This window comes from Eptatretus burgeri, chromosome 9, assembly GCF_056783735.1.
Source record: "Eptatretus burgeri isolate ZD-2024b chromosome 9, Ebu_testis_v1, whole genome shotgun sequence".
Classification (NCBI taxonomy): domain Eukaryota; kingdom Metazoa; phylum Chordata; class Myxini; order Myxiniformes; family Myxinidae; genus Eptatretus; species Eptatretus burgeri.
In genome coordinates, this window is record NC_140969.1 from 106,719,389 (window position 1) to 106,739,057 (window position 19,669).

The window sequence follows — 19,669 nt, forward strand, 5'->3', positions numbered from 1 at the left end:
TCTTCTTTGCCCTGCGGTGAGCTCTAAGACATCCATGGGAAACATCAAGGACGGTGGTCTTGAAGGTGCTCCACAACTCTTCAGGACCCCCCAAAGCACCCAGACCTCCCAAATGTCCACTCAGCCTGTTCGCAAACTCCTCAGCTACTCTCTCATCCCTGAGCTTGCCAACATCCAGCCTAGGCTGGGATGGTACCATTCTCCCGGATTTAAGGTGCAGCTTTAGAGTTGCTACAACAAGCCGGTGGTCAGTATTGAGGAACTGAGCACTCCGGTAGACCCTGCAGTTCTGGATCATCCTCCAGCGAACATCAACGAGGACATGGTCAATCTCCTTTGCCACACCGCCAGCGTTGGAATACCAAGTCCAGCGATGAGCTTGTGGGCGCTGAAACCATGAACCAGCCACCCTAAGTTCATGACTTCTTGCAAGATCAAGGAACTTAGTGGTATTCTGGTTCATAGTTCCAGACCCATGAGGACCAACACATGTCTCATAACCATCCCTTTCAGTTCCAGTCGATGCATTGAAATCCCCCAAGACTAAAACTATATCTCGTCTGGGGCACTGATCAACCACAGACTCGAGTGTGGCGTAGAATGCATCCTTCACGGTGAGATCACTCGCCTCAGTTGGAGCATATACAGAGACCAGGGAAATGACACCCAAGGAGTGACGAATCCTTAATCTCATAATACGCTCGTTGACTGGTGTTACCTCAATTATCATTGGGGTCAGCTAATTGGACACAGCTACAGCAACTCCTTGGGTATGGTAACCATCAGAGTGACCAAACCAATAATAGGTGTAACCTCCCACCATTATCTTTCCGCAATCCGGTCTCCGAACCTCAGAGAGTGCTGCAATACTGATGTCCAAACGCTTGAGCTCAGATGATAACAGAGACAGGTGATCATCCTCTCTTTGGGATAGGACATTCCAGGCACCCACCCGAAGGGACCGCGTCAGGTTAACCCAAGGAGAGTACCGTCTGGTGGACGACACCTCAGAACCACTCCGACAAACTCTCCCGCAATATTACCCAGGAATGTTACCCCGTGGTTTCCCTCCTATCATCAAAGATTGGGGGTCCCGAAGGCTTTGCCCCAAACCCGTCATCCCGTGAGCTGCCCTGCAAAGGGAAGCTGCTGAAAGTACTGAAAAGTGTGGGGGCCAGTCCACACCCCTGACGAACTCCAGTAACAACTGGAAATAAGTCAGAGATTTGCATGAGTCTACACTTAAAGGTGTAGAACCTGCTAAATTCGTTTTCTACACTCTGCACTTCCTCGTAACATGCCATGGTGACCAGGGAACTGCAGCCTCATCTTGTTCAATGGTACCCACAAAGTCGCACAACCTGTCGAGCAAAGACACCACAGAAGTGTGAATCGTAATGGTTTATTCACCAAGAACAGTGAGAACACAGACCACTTTGTTTCGGTATTGGCCAGTCACAAAGGGTGTTAGACACTTCATTTTTAGGTCATCTCTTCGATCATGACCTAATAATATGGGTGTTGAGAGGAGAAGTGACGATCCGTCCGTCCGTCCGTTCACAATGAAGTTGAAGCGGGAAATCTGGTCATTAGTGATCCTGATAGAGGTCGATGAAACGTACACGATGGCATGACTTTCAAGGTCACCGAAGGTCAAGGTCAAGGTCAAGGTCACGAGGCCTTTGAAGTTGCGAAAATGACGATTTTCAAATTCTATCTCCTCTGCCATTTCTCAAGCGATCTTGAATTTGATTGTAGCATTTGAATCTCTTCTTCTTCTTCTTCTTCTTCTTCTTCTTCTTCTTCTTCTTCTTCTTCTTCTTCTTCTTCTTCTTCTTCTTCTTCTTCTTCTTCCGGCTGCTCCCGTTAGGGGTCGCCACAGCAGATCAGCCGTTATGATCCGCATCATGATTTGGCACATGTTTTACGCCGGATGCCCTTCCTGACGCAACCCTGGTCACCTCTTACGACACAGGGATATGGTACACCTATTCTAACCAGGGCATACACCGGGCCCAGTACACTGGTACTCACTTCGCCGACCACGGAAGGATGACAGGCTGAGTCAACCTCCTGATGTATTAATTCAGTGGCCCAACTGGGCTTGAACTCAGGACCTTTTGGATCCCAAGCCGCTGCCCTAACCACTGCGCCAACATTGTTGCATATGAATTTATGGGACAATATCTAAATTTGGTCGGGCCGGATTTTCGATATTCGCTTTCGTTTTCGTGTCACGTGACTTCAAATTTGGCAAAAAATGCGAAAATGACGATTTTCAAAGTCTATCTCCTCCTACATTTCTCAAGCGATCTTGAATTTGGTTGTGGCATATAAATGTATGGGACAATATCTAAATTTTGTCGGGACGGATTTTCGATATTCGCTTTCGTTTTCGTGTCACGTGACTTCAAATTTGGCAAAAAATGTGAAAATGACGATTTTCAAAATCTATCTCCTACATTTCTCAAGCGATCTTGAATTTGATTGTGGCATCTGAATCTATGGGACAATATCTAAATTTGGTCGGGCCGGGTTTTCGAATTTCGCTTTCGTTTTCGCGTCACGTGACTTCAAAGTTTGCAAAAACTGCCCTACCTTCAGGAGGCTATATATTCTCTACTGGGCATGGTAAAAGTTAGTGAATGGTGTCATTGCATAGCAGCTGACCTTGTCTTTCATGTCCATTCAAAAGAATACCGATATGTTCGAATACATACACGTCACGTGACTTTGAATTTTGCGAAAACTGCTTCATGTAGTTGCGAAATGATGATTTTCAAAATCTATCTCCTCCTACATTTCTTAAGTTATCTTGAATTTGATCGTGCCATATGAATCTATGGGACAATATCTAGATTGGGTCGGGTCGGATTTTCGATATTCGCTTTCGTTTTCGTGTCATGTGACTTCAAAGTTGGCCAAAAATCCCTCCTGACCCGAGAACACTACACCCTAGTAACAGGAACTCATGCTTGTAAAGGTCGTTCTCGTGCTTGGTATTCGTTAACTCTCGGTTTGTGACTCCTATTATATAATCTGCCTGCCTGCCCGCCCGCGGCCCGCCTGCCTGCCCATAGCATAGCTTTTTACGTACCCCCACTCATAGCCGAATGTCCCCACCAAATCGGCAAATCGCCATAGGCCGAGGTCAGAGAAGCTATCAGAATCGAAAAATATCGGATGGCATATCGTTATGTGTTTAATATACGTCAAAGTGCTGGAAAACAATAGAGAGATCTCCATTGTTTCCCAGCACTTTGATATACGCCATCCTTCTTTTGACACGAATATTGATCGGCAGCCGACACGACGGACAGGTGTCCAGTCATATGAAGTTTTTACGGTGTTGTTGTGTTTTTGATATTTCCGGTGTTTAGCACTGCTTCGTCAAATAATCGCCATGTGCGATTGCGATATTTCCGGTTTCCTTCCGCGTTTATCTTTTGTCGTACACATATAAACATTATTCCTGCATATAGTGCACAGTCATCGGTTGTCTTAGTCATCGGTTGGTCCAGTGGAGTCCACTGGAATATTCTGAACTGAACAAACAGAACTGTGGATAGTAAGAGTGAGTAGTGTGGTGTCATCAGTGTTGTTGTTGTTGCACTTTTTATAAGAGATTGGAAAACAAAAAGGCGAGGCCTACGTATCTACCCATCAAATCCACTGACTGACTGGTTTGTGTCGTAGTTGTCTGTCTGCCATTTGCTACTGTACCTACCTACTCTACTACATAGAGTGATAGTGATTATACCACCTACTTCTACGGACTCTTGGCCATCTACCTACTGGACATTATTTGACGGACTCGTTGGCATTAGTGCAGAGGAGAGTATAGGATATAAATTTGGTGATTGGTGTCCAGTAGACAGCTACAGCTGTGTGGTAAGTCAGGAAATAGACCCAATTCGGCTCTCGTTCGGAACACCGCAACACTTTTATTTTAACAGCTAGAAGGCTAGTTTTAGTTTTACCTTGTAGAGAATTATTTTTTAGTACAGATCGCCGAGTTTCAGCAACATTGAGCCAGTGATAGATGAGAAATTGACCAAAATTTAAGGCTGAAAATGCACTGCGCATGCTCAGATGTTCTGAACTCGGACGAGGAATAAGGTCTATTGGAGAGCTTTTCTTGCATTTGCTATTTCACTATTAATAAGGGTGTGCGGTTTGGTTATTTCTCGCAGAGATGACCGTCACTCCCGCACGGGTGTATTTTTTGGATGATCGGTTTTATCCCTCATCAGTCAGTAATTCTACTGTTGATTCAAATGTCGATTAATCTGTCGGTTATAAGACTTCAGAGTGAGTCTGTACATGGATCTGTACATGCTGTATGTTGTAATTATTCTGCCGAACAAAGGCTTTGTCGCGCCGGCTGGTGACTCCGAGATAAGCTAAAGATTCAACGATTGGAACTTGCTTCTCACAATGTCAGCACATGCAGCGAGGCTCGGCTATATTGCTGAATTGTCCCAGGAACACTGATCCTGGACATACCTTGTGATTATGGACAGGTGAATAAACAGAAATGATTCGAATTATTATTGTATTTCTTGTTATTAATGTTTTGTCACCATTTTAAATATTACACATTTTCTTGTTCTAGGGACACTTAAAAAGCCTTTCCATGAATCTCTAGGAATTCTGGATCTTGGAGGAGGCTCGACTCAGATTTGCTTTCACACGCAACACAAGGTAAGGGAGCTGTCTTTTTCACTGAAATACGGGTACGACAGATTAACCGATCAAAAATGCAGATACCAAACTCTGCTGTCCACGATGATAATAAACAATATTTAAAAGGAAAGGAGTAACAACAAGCAAATTTTTAAAAAAACAACCACTCAACGAGAGTGGCTGGTGCGTGCGGATATCCGCAATGTCTGCCATTGAGTCTTGACAAAGGAAAAAATAAATAAAATAAACTGCATTTACACTCGGCTCATCTCTGGCATTTTAAAACTTTCAAGTCGAATAAGGAAAGAAAGGCAATCGAAGAACGTACGCTCGTATGTGTTTTTTTTTTCTTTTATTGAAATTATATTTATCTCCAAGATTTTTGAAAAAAATTGGGGAGGACATTGGAATCGGCTCCGTCCGTCTGTCCGTCTGACTGACTGTCAGTCCGTCACACTATGTCCTCCGAAACGGTTGGGCAGAAGTTCACCAAATGTGGTGGTTGTGATCGACACATGGTACGAAGGTGCAAGAGCGGTATTATTTTGGCCTTGCCCCCTCTGGTGGGGTCAAATACCAAAAATTCAATATTGGGCACATTTTCAAACTTTCATTTTTTCAATGAAACTTTGTATATAATGATCCCAGTGGTGGATCCATGCCTGCTTAGTCCCAATGTTTGTCTTTGTCATCAAGGGAGATATCACATCATACTTCTGTTGCTGCTGTTGTTCCTTTCAAAAGCATTGAAGGACTATTTCATACAAATGTGCAAGAAGAAATATACTTAAGGCCGACAACCACAAATAGTTTTCTTCCAAAAAAGGTGATTATGATCGGCAAATGCAGTGGCAGGTTTGTGGGATCTCCATTTTATACAAGCTTGCATCTGGGGGTGAGCAGGATGGCCTTGAGGGTACACACACTGACCTCTAAGCTGTCTATCCTGGGTTTGAATCCCGACTCAGCTATAAACTGTCATCCTGGTGTTTCACAGGCAGGGTGATTCGTCAATGTGGGTGCCGTCCCTCGGATGGACGTTAAACTGGGTGTCACATCTGTTGGCATCCGTTAGTGGACGTTAAAGATCCCACAGTGACATTTGTGAAGAGTAGGCGAGCTATCACCAGAACCTTGAACAAGTTCCAAATTCTTGCCCTGTTTTGCTGAGTCGGAGTAGCGACCCATCCATGACTGGAGCTTAATCGGTGATCTGGCCACACCAATGCTCTGCATCGGGCACACACAGTACACGATGATGATTACATGTAGCCGAGCTCCTCCTGCCCTCTCCTTTCTCTACACTCCCAAAGCCACTCCGGGTCACATACATTCCTCAACAAACACTCACTTGCTCACCCTCCCAATGTCGAGGCTGGTTACCCATCTGCATTCGTTCATCCTCTCATTCTTCCAATTGTGGAATCTTCTCCCCGTGTCTGTCTCATCCTCCTCTCTTCAGTATTTTAAATGCGCCCCCCATTACTACCTCATGTGCTAACCCATCCACATCCATGATCTCTTCTCAGCCGATTCTTTCCCATTGTTCTTCTCCAGGCCATTGTTACTCGTTTTTATTCCTCCATTATTCATTGTGTACGATTTCCCCCACTCTCCCATCCCGACACTCCAATACCTACCCTCTGGTAGTTTGTGAACCTGCTACCCTATGTTGTTCAGCTCTTGCATGAGTCTAGGTGCTTTATGAGAAAGGTGAGAAGACAGCACTGGCAATCCAGAGGTTGTGGATTTAAATCCAGAAACATTACCATGTTACTCTTGGATTGTTTGTAAATAAATAAAGAAAAATCCCAGCTGCCTCACGAATGGGGAAGTTTGCATGTCTTGCTTGGCTTGCTCTGTACTGTATTGTGCCAGTCCGTGTTTGACTTCTAACCCTTTGAACCCTGAGCTCCTTGGACTTTCGGCTACCCCACCATGGGCTCCCTGGAGAAAAATCCGGCCACTCGGGTATATGGAGGTTTGAATAGTGGTCAGTAAACCGGCAGCTAGGGTTCAAAGGGATAAATAACAATGAAACTTATGATGGGCATGAAAATGCTAGCAATAAAAAGACAGAATTTTAGTGCCACCTTCCCCCTCCTTCCCCTAAATAAAAAACCTGTTTTGTCTTCACTCAGGAAACGATTCATTCTGCACCGGAAGGCTTTGTCCAGCTTGTACAAGTATCGGGTGCTTCATTCACTTTGTACTGCCCCAGGTTAGACGGCGTACACACCTGGCCGTCAGGGTGTGAAATGGAATTGCTTCCCCACTGTAGGGAGCTGTTGTATTTTTCAGTTGTGCTCCTGTGACAGACAGGAGAGGATGGACATGATTTAAACAACAGAATTTGAAGGGAAATTCTGGCACTCACGAAAGTAATCATGATGGGATCTGAAGCAGTATTAATAGGGAATGACATGTAAGCAAAGGTTTAATTACCACGTACCACATTATAACCACATTACATTTGTCAAACATTGACGGTAACTGTTTCGCTTCTGTGAACAGCTATCTGGGCCTGGGTCTCATGTCTGCAAGATTGGCGGTGCTGGGAGGTGCCGACAGTGCACGAGGTATGTCACCTCCATTCATTGTCTCTTCATGACTACAAAATGTGAAACACGTACGTTTTAGACACAGCAATAGGTATAAATAAATAAATAAATATATTAAATTGAAGATAAAGACCGTTAGGTAATGGTTGCTAAAGACAAACTGAAAATAGAAATGATAACAAGGAAAATAAAAAAAACTACGACGAGGCGAACGACAGGATGGGCCAGATGTTTGAAAACAACTCGAAAAGATTCTCCCGTGAACGAGGAAACGGAAGCAGAATGAGTCATCGCCTCCTGAAAAAGATGAACTGGAACAATACTGGAAAGGGATTTATGAAGATTGAAAAGAAGACAATAAGGAGGTGGAATGGATCTGAAACCTGGAGGAGAAGAAGCAACATCTCGAGGTAATGCCCCCAGTAATAATCGATGCAGAAAAGATAAGACAACAACTTGCAAAGATGGAAAACTTCAAAAGTGCTGACCCAGACAGGATCCCAAACTTCTGGCTAAAGTAATTAGATGCTCTCCATGTTCACTATTCAATGAACTTATCCAAGAGGATCAAGAAATGTATGGATGGCTCACAGAAGGTAACACCTTCCTCATCCCAAACTCTGAAGAAACCCAACTACCTCACAAATACCAGCCAATAACTTGTCTACCAACAACCTACAAACTTTAAACAAGAATCATCACAGAAACAATGTACCACCACATAACACAACAACAAGGCCGAGAGGTAGAACAGAAGGGATGCAGCGGAACAATACACCACTTACTCCTAAACAAGGCCACACTCAAAAACTGTAATACTAGAACAACTAAATTGTCCACAGCCTCGATAGACAATGAAAAAGCTTTATAGTGTCCCACAATCATGGATGATAAAATGCATGCATATGTACAAGATAAATCCCCAAATAATCAATCTCACCAAGAAAGCCATGGATCTCTGGAATACCACATTAATCCTGCAGCACTCAAAGGAAAGATCGAAATACCAGGAGTGAAGATACGATGTGGGATCTTTCAAGGAGACAGCGTTTTCCCTCCTGTTTTGCCTGGCTCTGGATCCACTAAGTAACCGCATTCATGAGAAAGGACATGGATACACCCTAACAACCAATAAAATAATGTCCAGTGAAACAAGAAAGGCGACATACCCTGTACATGGATGATTTGAAACTCTTCTCACCAAACAATGAAAAATTGGCAGAACAACTGAAATTAGTGAAACAATACTCTGACGACTTCCAAATATAATTTGGCCGAGATAAGTGTGCCAAGCGCACATTCATATAAGGTAGACCAATAAAAATGGACAACATCAAAATCAACCAAGATATAACACAGGAGTTGCATAACGACACCTTCCTCATCCCAAATAAATGCCCAAGACCCAAGGACACGACACAACTGGGTTTAAAAAAATGGTGAGACTGAACCATTCAGACAAGTGTAGGTTCTGCAAGGTAGAAACAGAAAACACGAGCCACCTCTGATCGGGATGTAGAAAAACTCATGTCAGAGCAGCTGTGCACACAAAGGTATGGAGAGTAATCCTCTGGCACATCTGCAGAAATATCAACATCCCAGTTCCACAAAACTCATGGAAATGTGAACAAAAAGCAATCATTGAAAACAAGGACATAATGATCACGTATGAACTAACGATCCCATCCAACGTGAACATAGAAACCAAAGCACTGCAACCGGATATAGTACTCGGATACAAAAAGGAAAATAAGACATTGTTAATTGAGGTTTCCATACCCAGTGATTTTGGACTGAACAATGTAGAAATCAAGAAAATGACCAAACGAAGACCACAAGAATGAAGTGAAATTGAAGAGATCCGGAATTGTACCAGTGACAATTGGAGCAACGGGAATGATAAAGAAGAACCTCACAAAGATCCTACAAACCATCCCTGGGAATATTACCACAAACCAACTACAGTTGGAGGCTGTCCGGGGCTCAGTGACGATCCTGAAAAGAGTCCTCAGAACAAAACTCTGAGAACACAACTTGGTCCATGAATCACGATCCTTCACCGAAACGGAGGTGGATATGTGGAGTCCTAGGGACTCTGTTCCACATTCTGAAACATGACTTATGGAGATAACAATCAATGACGACACACACACACACACACACACACACACACACACACACACACACACACACACACACACACACACACACACACACAGTTGCATTACCCCATCTCCTGCTGCATGACTGGGGATGGGCTAACAGAGGAAGGAAACATTTATTGGTACAAGGAAGATGCAGAAGGAAAATGTTATGAAGGGATAACAGGTGTGCTACCATTGTGGACTCACGTTATATTGAAATTCAGAACGCATCTCCATTCCCTTTCCTCTCCCCATCACAGCTGAAAACCTGACCAACCCATGTCTTCCAAAGGGCTACAATGGAGAGTGGAGGTACGGGAGCACGAGTTACATGTTGCTTGGACCACGTGAAGGTGAGAAAGCTCTCTCAAGCACCATTATTATTGTATCGGACTCGGTCTTTCAAACAGGCGACAGGAGACCGCCAGAGATGAACTCCCAAGATGCCGAGTGGAAGAACTTCTGCCATGCGACTGGTTCACGATGCGAAAGGTTTAATTAATTTAGCCACGCGGCGGTTTCAGTGGGCGGTTTTGAGAGGAGTTTGATTATGCTGGATGACGACGGCGCTGCTCAAAATGCACAGAAACTCGCTTTCAAAGCAACGGCTTTAATAAATAATGCGGATGGGGCACAGGAAGTGAACGAGAATGAAAATGTTTAATAAAGAAACCCTATCAACACACTTAACCGAGACAGTAACGGTTTCCACGACTATCCTTACACTATACTTAACTCCGGCAGGAACACAGGATAAACAGGAGACTAGACAGTGGTGTTTGGTAGAGGTGTGTGTGTGGTCTTCCCTGGTGAAGTGTGACACAGGCTGGTCCTGCAGGTCAGCAGAGATGCCAATAGCGCTTTAAAACAGGCTCGCTTTCAGACCCCTTGCTTGCCTTGCAGATATTTCACCAGTTCGACGTGTCTTGTTGGACGTGCCGGACGTCTCCCTGAGTTTCTCATACGTGCGTGCACCATGACGTCTCTCTGCATCTCTCTCCGTGGCTTCGTACGTGCGACTGTCGTTGCCTTTTTTCGCCTGATCCCTCCACTCTCCACAGAGATGTCTCTCCCCTGCCCCATGATTATTGCGCATGTGCTCTCACAGCGCTGAAGTCGGCCATGTGGACGCACCATGTCTCTAGAGCACGTGCGAGGGGTCCGCCGTTACTCACGTTGAACGTACCGTTGCTGAAGTGGAAGTGTATGGTGTTAAAGGACAATGGAAGTGATTTGAGAGTTAACACAGAGGGAAGAGGGAGAGAAGAGACAGACACGAGGGTAAGAATGGTAGGGGGCTGCCGAGACATCCATCCGCTCATGCTTTTTGCAAATTGGGGTTACAAGCAAATTGGGGTAACAACTCTTTCAGAGACAACTGATGAATAATCAACCCTCTTCTTTTCTCCCCGCCATGCCATCTTCACAACATTATTTATCGATAAGTCGTTGCCAATTTATTTATTTAGATCAAGAACGAGACAATTATTTTTGTACACCGGTTGCCTTGTGCGAATGTGGTCCAGAGGAGCGCCAAGGAGGATATGAGGCATGCTTTGAGTCCATGAAGGCATTGGTGGAGAGGAAGACCCATCGCACAATGGAAGCCCCCCATGTGCACTTTTACGCCTTTTCTTACTACTTCGATCGTGCCATGGATACATCAATGATTGGTTTGTAGTGTTGGCGTCACAAAAAGTTTCTTATTACCATGACACTTTTACCTGGCCGTGTTTACAATGAGTCCTCACCGTGCACATTATAATTTATCCTTTTCTCAATGACAATAACATCCAGTTCTTCTTGTGCAGAAGGTGAAGCTGGGAGGAACCTGAGCATATGGGAATTTAACAAGAAAGCCAAAGAAAGTAAGTTAATTGCACCATTTCTACATCTTAACATTTCCAAGTTAAAATTGAGTCATAAATTCACATCCCAAAATGTAAAAACCTGTCCGCGTCGGCTTTGCACTCAAACTAAACTTGACGAAAACAACACTAAAACAATATATATTGATATACGGTATACATATTTGTCCATTTTATGAATTTGGGTTCTCCATCTTCTCAAAATAAAGATTTGTTGATGATTTGATGATTAAAGCTCAATTGCTAAACACGTTATGACCTGGACAGACACACTTGAGCTCAATGGTAAACTAGATATCTGTGATCACAAAGTGATCGTCAAGGGTAAACTTCTGCCAGGCTTTGGAGAAAGCTGCATGTAGAAACGTCTTACCTTTTCTGCTGTGAAATGGGTGTCTTCAAGACGCCAGCCAAGTACAGGGTCTTTCTCAATCAACCATTGTGTGTCACCACAGGAGGGGCTTCGACATATAGGCTTTTGACCACATCATTATATGCTCTCCTTTTGCCTCTTGTCTCACTTTCAAAACAAAATAATGAAATTACAGGTGAAATGAAATGCCCACATTTTCGTTTAAACACCCTTATATACACTGCATTTCTTTTTCAAGTATACCCATCAATTTCCTTGTGGAACCGACGGCTTATGGAACTTTTTCCCCGCATTGTTAGCATGCAACCAGAAGGATCCAAAGCATCCGTTCCTGTGCATGGATCTGACGTACATTGCAGTGCTGCTCCTGCATGGATTCAATTTTGCATCGGATACAATCATACAGGTGCGCAGTCCATATTGCCTGATGTTTTAACAGTCCCTCTCCTGTTCCCCCACCTTCTCCCAATCACTCCTCCAAAATTAGAGTTTACTATCAGAATGTACATTTGAAACCTGCATCGAATAATGTAAAATTATCCGAGTAATAGGTGTCAACAACCTCCTTGACAATGTTGTGTTGTCAGTTGAGGCCCTCACTTTTTTTTCTTCCACCCTCACTTTTCCACCTTTATTCGGTTTTAAATTTGTTTCCTCTGAAACTGCTTAAGCGATAGACACGAAACTTAAAAATAGGTGAGGTTATTGTCTATTGTCAGGTAAGGCGAGATCAGATCTGTGACTTGCTACAAGTATCATGTAAACCTGCACTAACCTGTTTCGTGGTCGGGTTGTCGGCGACCAAACCGTCTCCCCCACCAGGTTTCCTGGTGAGGAGGGTGCATGGATATGGACACCCAGCAGGATTAAAACAACACCTGTCAAAGGGCAGAGGAGCTCCTTGTGAGCCAACAGCCATCCATATCTCGTGCCCAATTGTCAGCGAATGTCCTCCTGCAGTTGGGTTCCTCTTTGTAGGAGGGTTGTGACAGGAGTTGCACTCCGACCACCGTAAAACACTTCATTTCGCAAAATGCAAAGAAAACTGAAAACTCTTCGCAAGGCAGCTCACCCGATTGAGGGGATTGGGGAAAAGCCTTCAGGACCCCCATTCTTTGATGATAGGAGGAAAAAACATGGAGTAACCTTCCTGTGTCACGGTGTGGTGGTGTGTGCCGGTGGTGGTGCTGAGGTGTCGTCCACCAGACGTCAGTATCCACAGGTTAACCTGAGGCGGTCCCTTCAGGTGGGTGCCTGGAATGTCTTATCCTGAAGAGAGGATGATCACCTGTCTCTGTTATCATCTGAGCTCAGGCGTTTGGACAACGGTATTGCAGCACTCTCTGAGGTTCAGAGACCAGATATTGGTGAGATCCTGGTGGGTGGTTACACCTACGATTGGTCTGGTCGCTCTGATGGTTACCATGCCCAAGGAGTTGCTGTAGCTGTGTCCAATAAGCTGACTCCAATGATAATTGAGGTAACACCGGTCAACGAGCATATTATGAGACTAAGGATTCATCACTCCTTGGGTGTCATTTCCCTGGTCTCTGTATATGCTCCAACTGCGGTGAGTGAACTCACCATGAAGGATGCATTCTTTGCCACGCTCAAGTCTGTGATTGATCAGTGCCCCAGGCGAGATACACTTCTCGTCTTGGGGGATTTCAATGCATCGACTAGAACTGATAGGGATGGTTATGAGACATGTGTTGGTCCCCATGGGTCTGGAACTGTGAACCAGAATAGCACTAAGTTCCTTGATCTTGCAAGAAGTCATGGACTTAGGGTGGCTGGTTCATGGTTTCAGCACCCACAAGCTCATCGCTGGACTTGGTATTCCCACACTGCCAGTGTGGCAAAGGAGATTGACCACATGTTTGTTGATGGCTGCTGGAAGATGATCCAGAACTGCAGGGTCTACCGCAGTGCTCAGTTCCTCAATACTGACCACAGGCTTGTTGTGGCAACTCTTAGTTGCAGCTTAAATCTGGGAGAACAGAACCATCCCAGCCTCGGCTGGATGTTGGCAAACTCAAGAATGAGAGGGTAGCTGAGGAGTTTGTGAACAGGCTGAGTGGGGATTTGGGAGGTCTGTGTGTTTCAGGGGAGCCTAAAGAGTTGTGGAGTGCCTTCAAGAGTACCATCCTTGATGTTGCCTGGGGTTGTCTTGGAACCCACCATCAGGCGAAGAACTGTCTCCCAAGGGACACTGGAAAGCTTCGACCAGAATCACAGGGCCAGGTTTTATGGCAGAGCTGAACTGTTCAAGGAGTTGAGGCGTAAAACTGTATGTTTGCTGACGTGGAGGAGGCCGATGTGTGAAGAATATGTGAAGGGGTAGACAATCACCTGTGGTGAAATAATTCTCGTCCTGCTTACAGAGAAATTTGTGTATTACGTTCCTCCAAGTCCGTCCCTCGGTGTGCTGCAGTTAGAGCAGAGGGTGGTGGGCTCTTGACAGAAGAATCTGAAGTGAAGGCCTGCTGGGTCGGTTCCTTTGAGCAGTTGTACCAGACTAATCCACCAGCTGTTGAGTTGGATGTCAGGGGTGTTACTATCTCTATTGCTGACCCTCCAATAAACTGTGATCTACCTTTGTTTGTGGAAACACAGGCTGCGGTGAACCGGTTAAAATGGGGGTAAAGGTCCAGGGATCTGTGGCATCCAGGCTGAACTTCTCAAGGCTGGTGGGAATGCTGTAATCATGTCGTTGCATGCAGTTCTGTGTTCTGCCTGTAAAGGCCCGGTCACACCTTGACGTTTTAGCCAGCGATGGCAACGTATTAAAATGTATGTAAAACACTGGCTTACGTTGAACTTTTGATGTTTTTTTTTTAAAGATTCGGACGTATTCATAGCGACTTGGTCTTATGTATAACGCATTCGTAACGGACACAGAACGTTTCGTTGTGTTATAGATAACTTATACCAACGAATGCTGAACCTGTTGTCGGCCTACACAACCGATGCTCAACGATAGTGTAACTTAGGCATAGCGCGTTGCACGCATCGCCGACGATGTCGTGACGTAGCCTATTAAAAGGCTGACGCACAACGATTCGAATCATAACTGCCGTAGAAATGGAAGTGACAACATCGCGGTCCCACCTTGGCGATCTTGCCAGCGTATGCCGACCTAAGAAAAATGTGTCTAAAACGTTGGGGGCACGTCAAATACGGTATGAGTAAGTTTGGTATATGTGAGTAGAACGCTAAAGTACGCTATCATACGTCGTAGTAAGTAGAGTACGTCAAGACATTTTAAACATGTTCAAAATTTTTGGACGTACTCGGCGTATGACACACGTTCCGCATGCGATGGGGATAAGTTGTACACACGATATGCGGACGCTTACACACGTCCACAAAGGCTACTGAAAAGCTACTCATAAGTTGAAACACGTCGCGGTAATGTCTTTTTTACGTGAAACTTATTTCTAACTTATGTTTGACGTGCTTTGAACCAATTCTGTACGTTGTCCCAACACACATCGACGTATGTAGACGTATTCCAATGACGTCTTCCGGTCAACAAAAAAAAAAAAAAATTAACGCGTTTCTAGCTTACAACTGCCATATAAAGACGTGTTCCCAGCGGTTTTGAGAATTGGTATATAAAATGCTGCTCATAAAAGGGGAACCCAACAGTGTTTTTGAGTCCTTTTTGAGTCGATGTCCATGTCAGCAGTAACAGTATCAGTATTAGTATCAGTATCAGTATTAGTATTAGTATTAGTAGTAGTTTGTTCATGTTGGCAGTAGTAGGTGAGTGTGAGGGGGAGGGTGTGGGTTATGATGGATCGTCCTTGCGTCCGCGTGTCCACGGGTAGGAGACATCTTTTCACCATTGTTTGAAGTTCTTCGCGGCTAATTTTTTATGGGGCTTTTTCAACAATGAGCTATAGCTTGTCTTTACGATTTAGGTCTATTCATAACGGGTTGGACAAATGCACAATGAACTAATAATGTGCATAGAGCGCTTTGATTACTTATAGATACGATATAACAACGAATAATTATCGTGAAGCCAGCGTTCACAAACTATGCCCAACGATAGCCTAACTTATCCATATTGTGCGGCAGTTTATCTTTGCCGGTGACGTAGGGTTTGCTATTCATAGGCTGCCACTCAACAATTTAAATGGCTGCATCTCCACTATTGAAAGTAGACGCTTGCGCTCAACAATTGGATTTTTTTTACACTCAACGACTTTTAAACGGTACCACTCAGCGTGAACGTGTTAAAACACTCAAACTCGACTATTTTAAATAGACGCTGCCGATGGACAATTGGAATCATAGCCAAGCTAGACATCGAAGTGTGAACATCCTCGTCATGCCGAAGAAAAGTTTGAAGAATGCTGCATATAAGTGTCCTGGCCATGGCCGTGGATGCTGACACAAGGACGATCCATTATACCGACGTCTTTCAGCCTATGAGTAACTTAAAAGTAATGTCTGTCGACGTGTGGCAACGATCGCGTAACGTGCCAACAACACGTTAATCATAGGTTAGAAACAAGTTTCGGGTACGCTAAGCATTACCTCGGCGTGTCTCAACTTATGATTAACTTACAAGTAGCATGTGTTCACGTCTGTCAACGATCGCAGACCGTGCCTACAACTTGTGGCCAGCGTAGCGGAACGTGTGAGTCATACGCCGGCATACGTCGTGAAATTTCAAGCATGAAAAAATTTGAGGACAACCAAAAAGTACAACGTTTAAAGCCAACGTACAACGACGTATGGCAGTGTTTTTCAGTGTGCTCTCAATGTTATCAAAACTTACCCATAACGTATTCAACGTGTGCCAGCGTTTTAGAAAAAAATTCAAAAATCGGCATACGTTGGCTAAAACGTCAAGGTGTGACCGGGCCTTTACACAGGCATCATCCAAACTGACTGGAAGAGGGGCCTTGTTGTCCCTCTCTGGAAAGGGAAGGGTGATCACCAGAACTGCAACAACTACCGAGGGGTGACGCTGCTCTCAGTGTCGGGTAAGGTCTTTGCTCAGATAATTCTTGATAGGGTTCGTCACCATCTGCTTGAGCACCAGCATCCAGAGCAGTCAGTCTTTACACCAAAGACGTCAACGATTGACCGTATCCTTGCTCTTTGGGTCCTCACCGAACGCAGATGAGAGTTTTGGCAGGGTCTGCTTACAGCTTCTGTTGATCTCTGTAAAGCATTCCATTCAGTGAATCGGGATGCCCTTTGGAGGATTCTTGGTCTTCGTGGGGTGCCACCAAAACTGATCGATCTGATGTCTGAACTCTACTCTGGTACTGAGAGTGCTGTGAGATGTGGTGGTACCATCTCTGACTTATTTCTAGTTGTTACTGGAGTTTGTCAGGGGTGTGTACTGGCCCCCACACTTTTTAGCACTTGTGTGGACTGGATTCTAGGGAGGATGTCAGAGAGATCAAGCTGTGGTGCATCATTTGGGAATGTCAAGATCTCTGACCTTGATTTCACAGATGATGCAGTCATCTTTGCGGAGACTTTAGATATCCTTTTGGGGGCCCTCGAGGTGCTGAATGAGGAGTCGGAGCCGTTGGGATTACGCGTTTCCTGGGTCAAAACTAAGATCCAGGCTTTCAATAACATCTTGGATACTGCTATCTTGTCTGTACCTGTTTGTGGTGAGGATGTTGAGGTCGTGGAGAGATTCATTTTCCTTGGCAGTGATATTCATGTCTCTGCTGGCTGTGAGCCAGAGGTCAATATACATCTGTGTCGGATCTGGGGAGTCATGGATTCACTGGATCATGGCGTATGGCGCTGTCAGTACCTGTGCAGGAGGAAGAAAGTCCGAGTCTTCAGGTCCTTGGTGCTTCCAGTCTTGCTCTACGGATGTGAAACTTGGACTCTGACCAGGGATCTGAGACGGAGACTTAATTCCTTTGGTACCAGGTCTCTTCAAAGAATCCTTGGCTATCGCTGGTCGGACTTTGTGTCTAACGAGAGGTTGCTGAGAGACTCAAATGACATTTGTTACCTGCATAGTCCGTGAGCGTCAACTGTGGCTGTATGGACATGTGGCTCGTTTTCCTGACGCTGATCCTGCTCACCAGATTCTCTGTGAGGGAGCCTTGTGAGTGGAGGAGGCCAATGGACTGACCACGTGCCTCGTGGTTGCAGCAGGTTGATAATTTCAAGGAGATGGGGATGGGGCAGGCATCTGCCTGGGGGATGGCCAGAGAGAGGCCTCTGGAGAATCGCTGGAAGTGGAAGCAGCAACGCACTGCTCCGGCACATGTTCCCATACCTGACCTGACCTGAACACAAAAACACACGTATGCAGGCGTCATCACAGTTGCTTCAACGACATCCTGCCGAGGCAATGACTTCCTGATCCATATTGTGACTGGTGATGAAAGCTGGTTCCACCATTTCATCCCACCTACCAAGCAGCAAAGCATGGAAGGGCATCACTCATCTCCAAAAAATAATGCCAAAAGAGTACTCTGTGCCAGCATCGTTATGGGAACTATCTTCTGGGATGCAGACTGGTTGATTTCCTGCTCAAAGGGGAAGCCATCAACGTGGCTCGTGACATTCAAATGTGCACTTCGGGAAGAGTGCCCCATGAACAAAGCTGTCATCTTTCAATATGACAGCTGGACCTCACACTGCGCATCTGACATTGGAGGAAATCTCAGAGAATGGCTGGCCAGTCTCCCCCACCACCCACCCGTACAGGCCGGACTTGGCCCCCTTGGGCTGCAATATGTTTGGGCACATGAAAGTCACGACCGGCCTGGAATATGAAAACGACAAGGCAGTCCAGAGCCATGCATAGCTGGTTGTGAAGTGTTGGAACTGACTTCTTCCACAGTGGGATTTTTTAAGCTCATGCAGCGCTGGCAGAAATTCATGGATTATTCTGGAGATTGTCAAAAAGTAATGTAGTGTGTCCAGTTACTAATGACAGTTTTCTTCAATGTATCTTTGTTTTACTGTACAATAAACGTGCTCACGACTTTCGGTACAGCCCTCGTGTTTTGCATCTAGTTTTGTTTGAGGGTAGAAATGGAACATTTCATTTTGACAAACATTTGTGCAATTTTCTGGATTTTTCCCCCCCAGTTCACCGTGTCCACCAGACATCCAAAATTGTAAAGCTCAACTTCTCCACTGCAGTTCTCATCCACGATGGATCAAACAAGAATGATTAATGAACTTTTGAGCTCAGATGAGGACTTTGTGGACCTCACTTTGTTGGCTTCCTCGATGAAAAGTATTAAAATAATTTCTATTTTATTTCTGGGTTAAGCTGTTGCTTTCACTGCCAAACACAATTTTCTGAAAAGAAAAAGTCATGGTTTTCATGCCAAGAAAACTTTTATTTTAAAATCTTCTTACTAAGCATTTTTTGGGCAGTTATCCATAGAATTGGTCTTTGATGAGAGGGGTGCACATGCTTTATAAATAAATGGGATTGTTCATGGGTGTGATTAACAAAACGAGTTCAAGTGACAGAATGGTATTTAGGCCCTTCCACAAAGCCTGCCTCGATCACTTCATTTCCTGCATCTGTGCCAAGTAAACAAATACAATAAACGATTTTAATTAACCATACTGAAGTTAAAAGTTGTCCTCATACCATATTAGGAATAGCTTGATTTTAAGATACTTGAAGCGAAATGAACTTTTTTTGGAACAAATGAGTGAAATGCTGTCAACCCATACTTAGAATGACTGGCCAATTGTACATCAATTTAAACACCACACCCTTTGATTCCATCAGATTGCCAAGAAGGTGAACAGCGTGGAAACGGGCTGGGCACTCGGAGCTGCATTAAGACATCTTCAGGCACTGGACCTGCTCACCTGATCTGAACCACTTCGATCACCACACATCCTTTCCATCCATTAACTAGTTTTCACTGTTCGCTATATAACTAAAATTGACATTGCAGATGCATTTCCAAAAAGAAAAAAAAAAAACACAACTCGAACTTGCATCAACAATGGCACACTTGACCTTGTAAATCGAGTTCTGATTGTTGGTTTAAAATGTTACAAATAGCC

At 44.6% G+C, this 19,669-nt stretch overlaps 1 protein-coding gene across 2 annotated transcripts in view; it reads left to right on the top strand.

The window, feature by feature from the left end:
- LOC147020868 (ectonucleoside triphosphate diphosphohydrolase 6-like) overlaps positions 1 to 19,602 on the top strand; it is a 41,059-nt gene extending 21,457 nt beyond the window's left edge. Inside the window, exons 7-15 of one of the 2 annotated variants that reach the window (XR_015061985.1) lie at positions 4,616 to 4,704; positions 6,828 to 6,907; positions 7,201 to 7,265; positions 9,652 to 9,744; positions 10,918 to 11,064; positions 11,203 to 11,259; positions 11,932 to 12,038; positions 18,725 to 18,875; positions 19,386 to 19,602. Coding sequence is in view for 1 of the 2 variants with exons in the window: in XM_085896584.1 (XP_085752710.1) it covers positions 4,616 to 4,704; positions 6,828 to 6,907; positions 7,201 to 7,265; positions 9,652 to 9,744; positions 10,918 to 11,064; positions 11,203 to 11,259; positions 11,932 to 12,038; positions 19,386 to 19,472 (725 nt within the window). In the remaining variant the exon portion in view is untranslated. The remainder of the gene's footprint in view (positions 1 to 4,615; positions 4,705 to 6,827; positions 6,908 to 7,200; positions 7,266 to 9,651; positions 9,745 to 10,917; positions 11,065 to 11,202; positions 11,260 to 11,931; positions 12,039 to 18,724; positions 18,876 to 19,385) is intronic. The other variant, XM_085896584.1, reaches the window with a different exon arrangement.
- Positions 19,603 to 19,669: the final 67 nt, after the last annotated feature.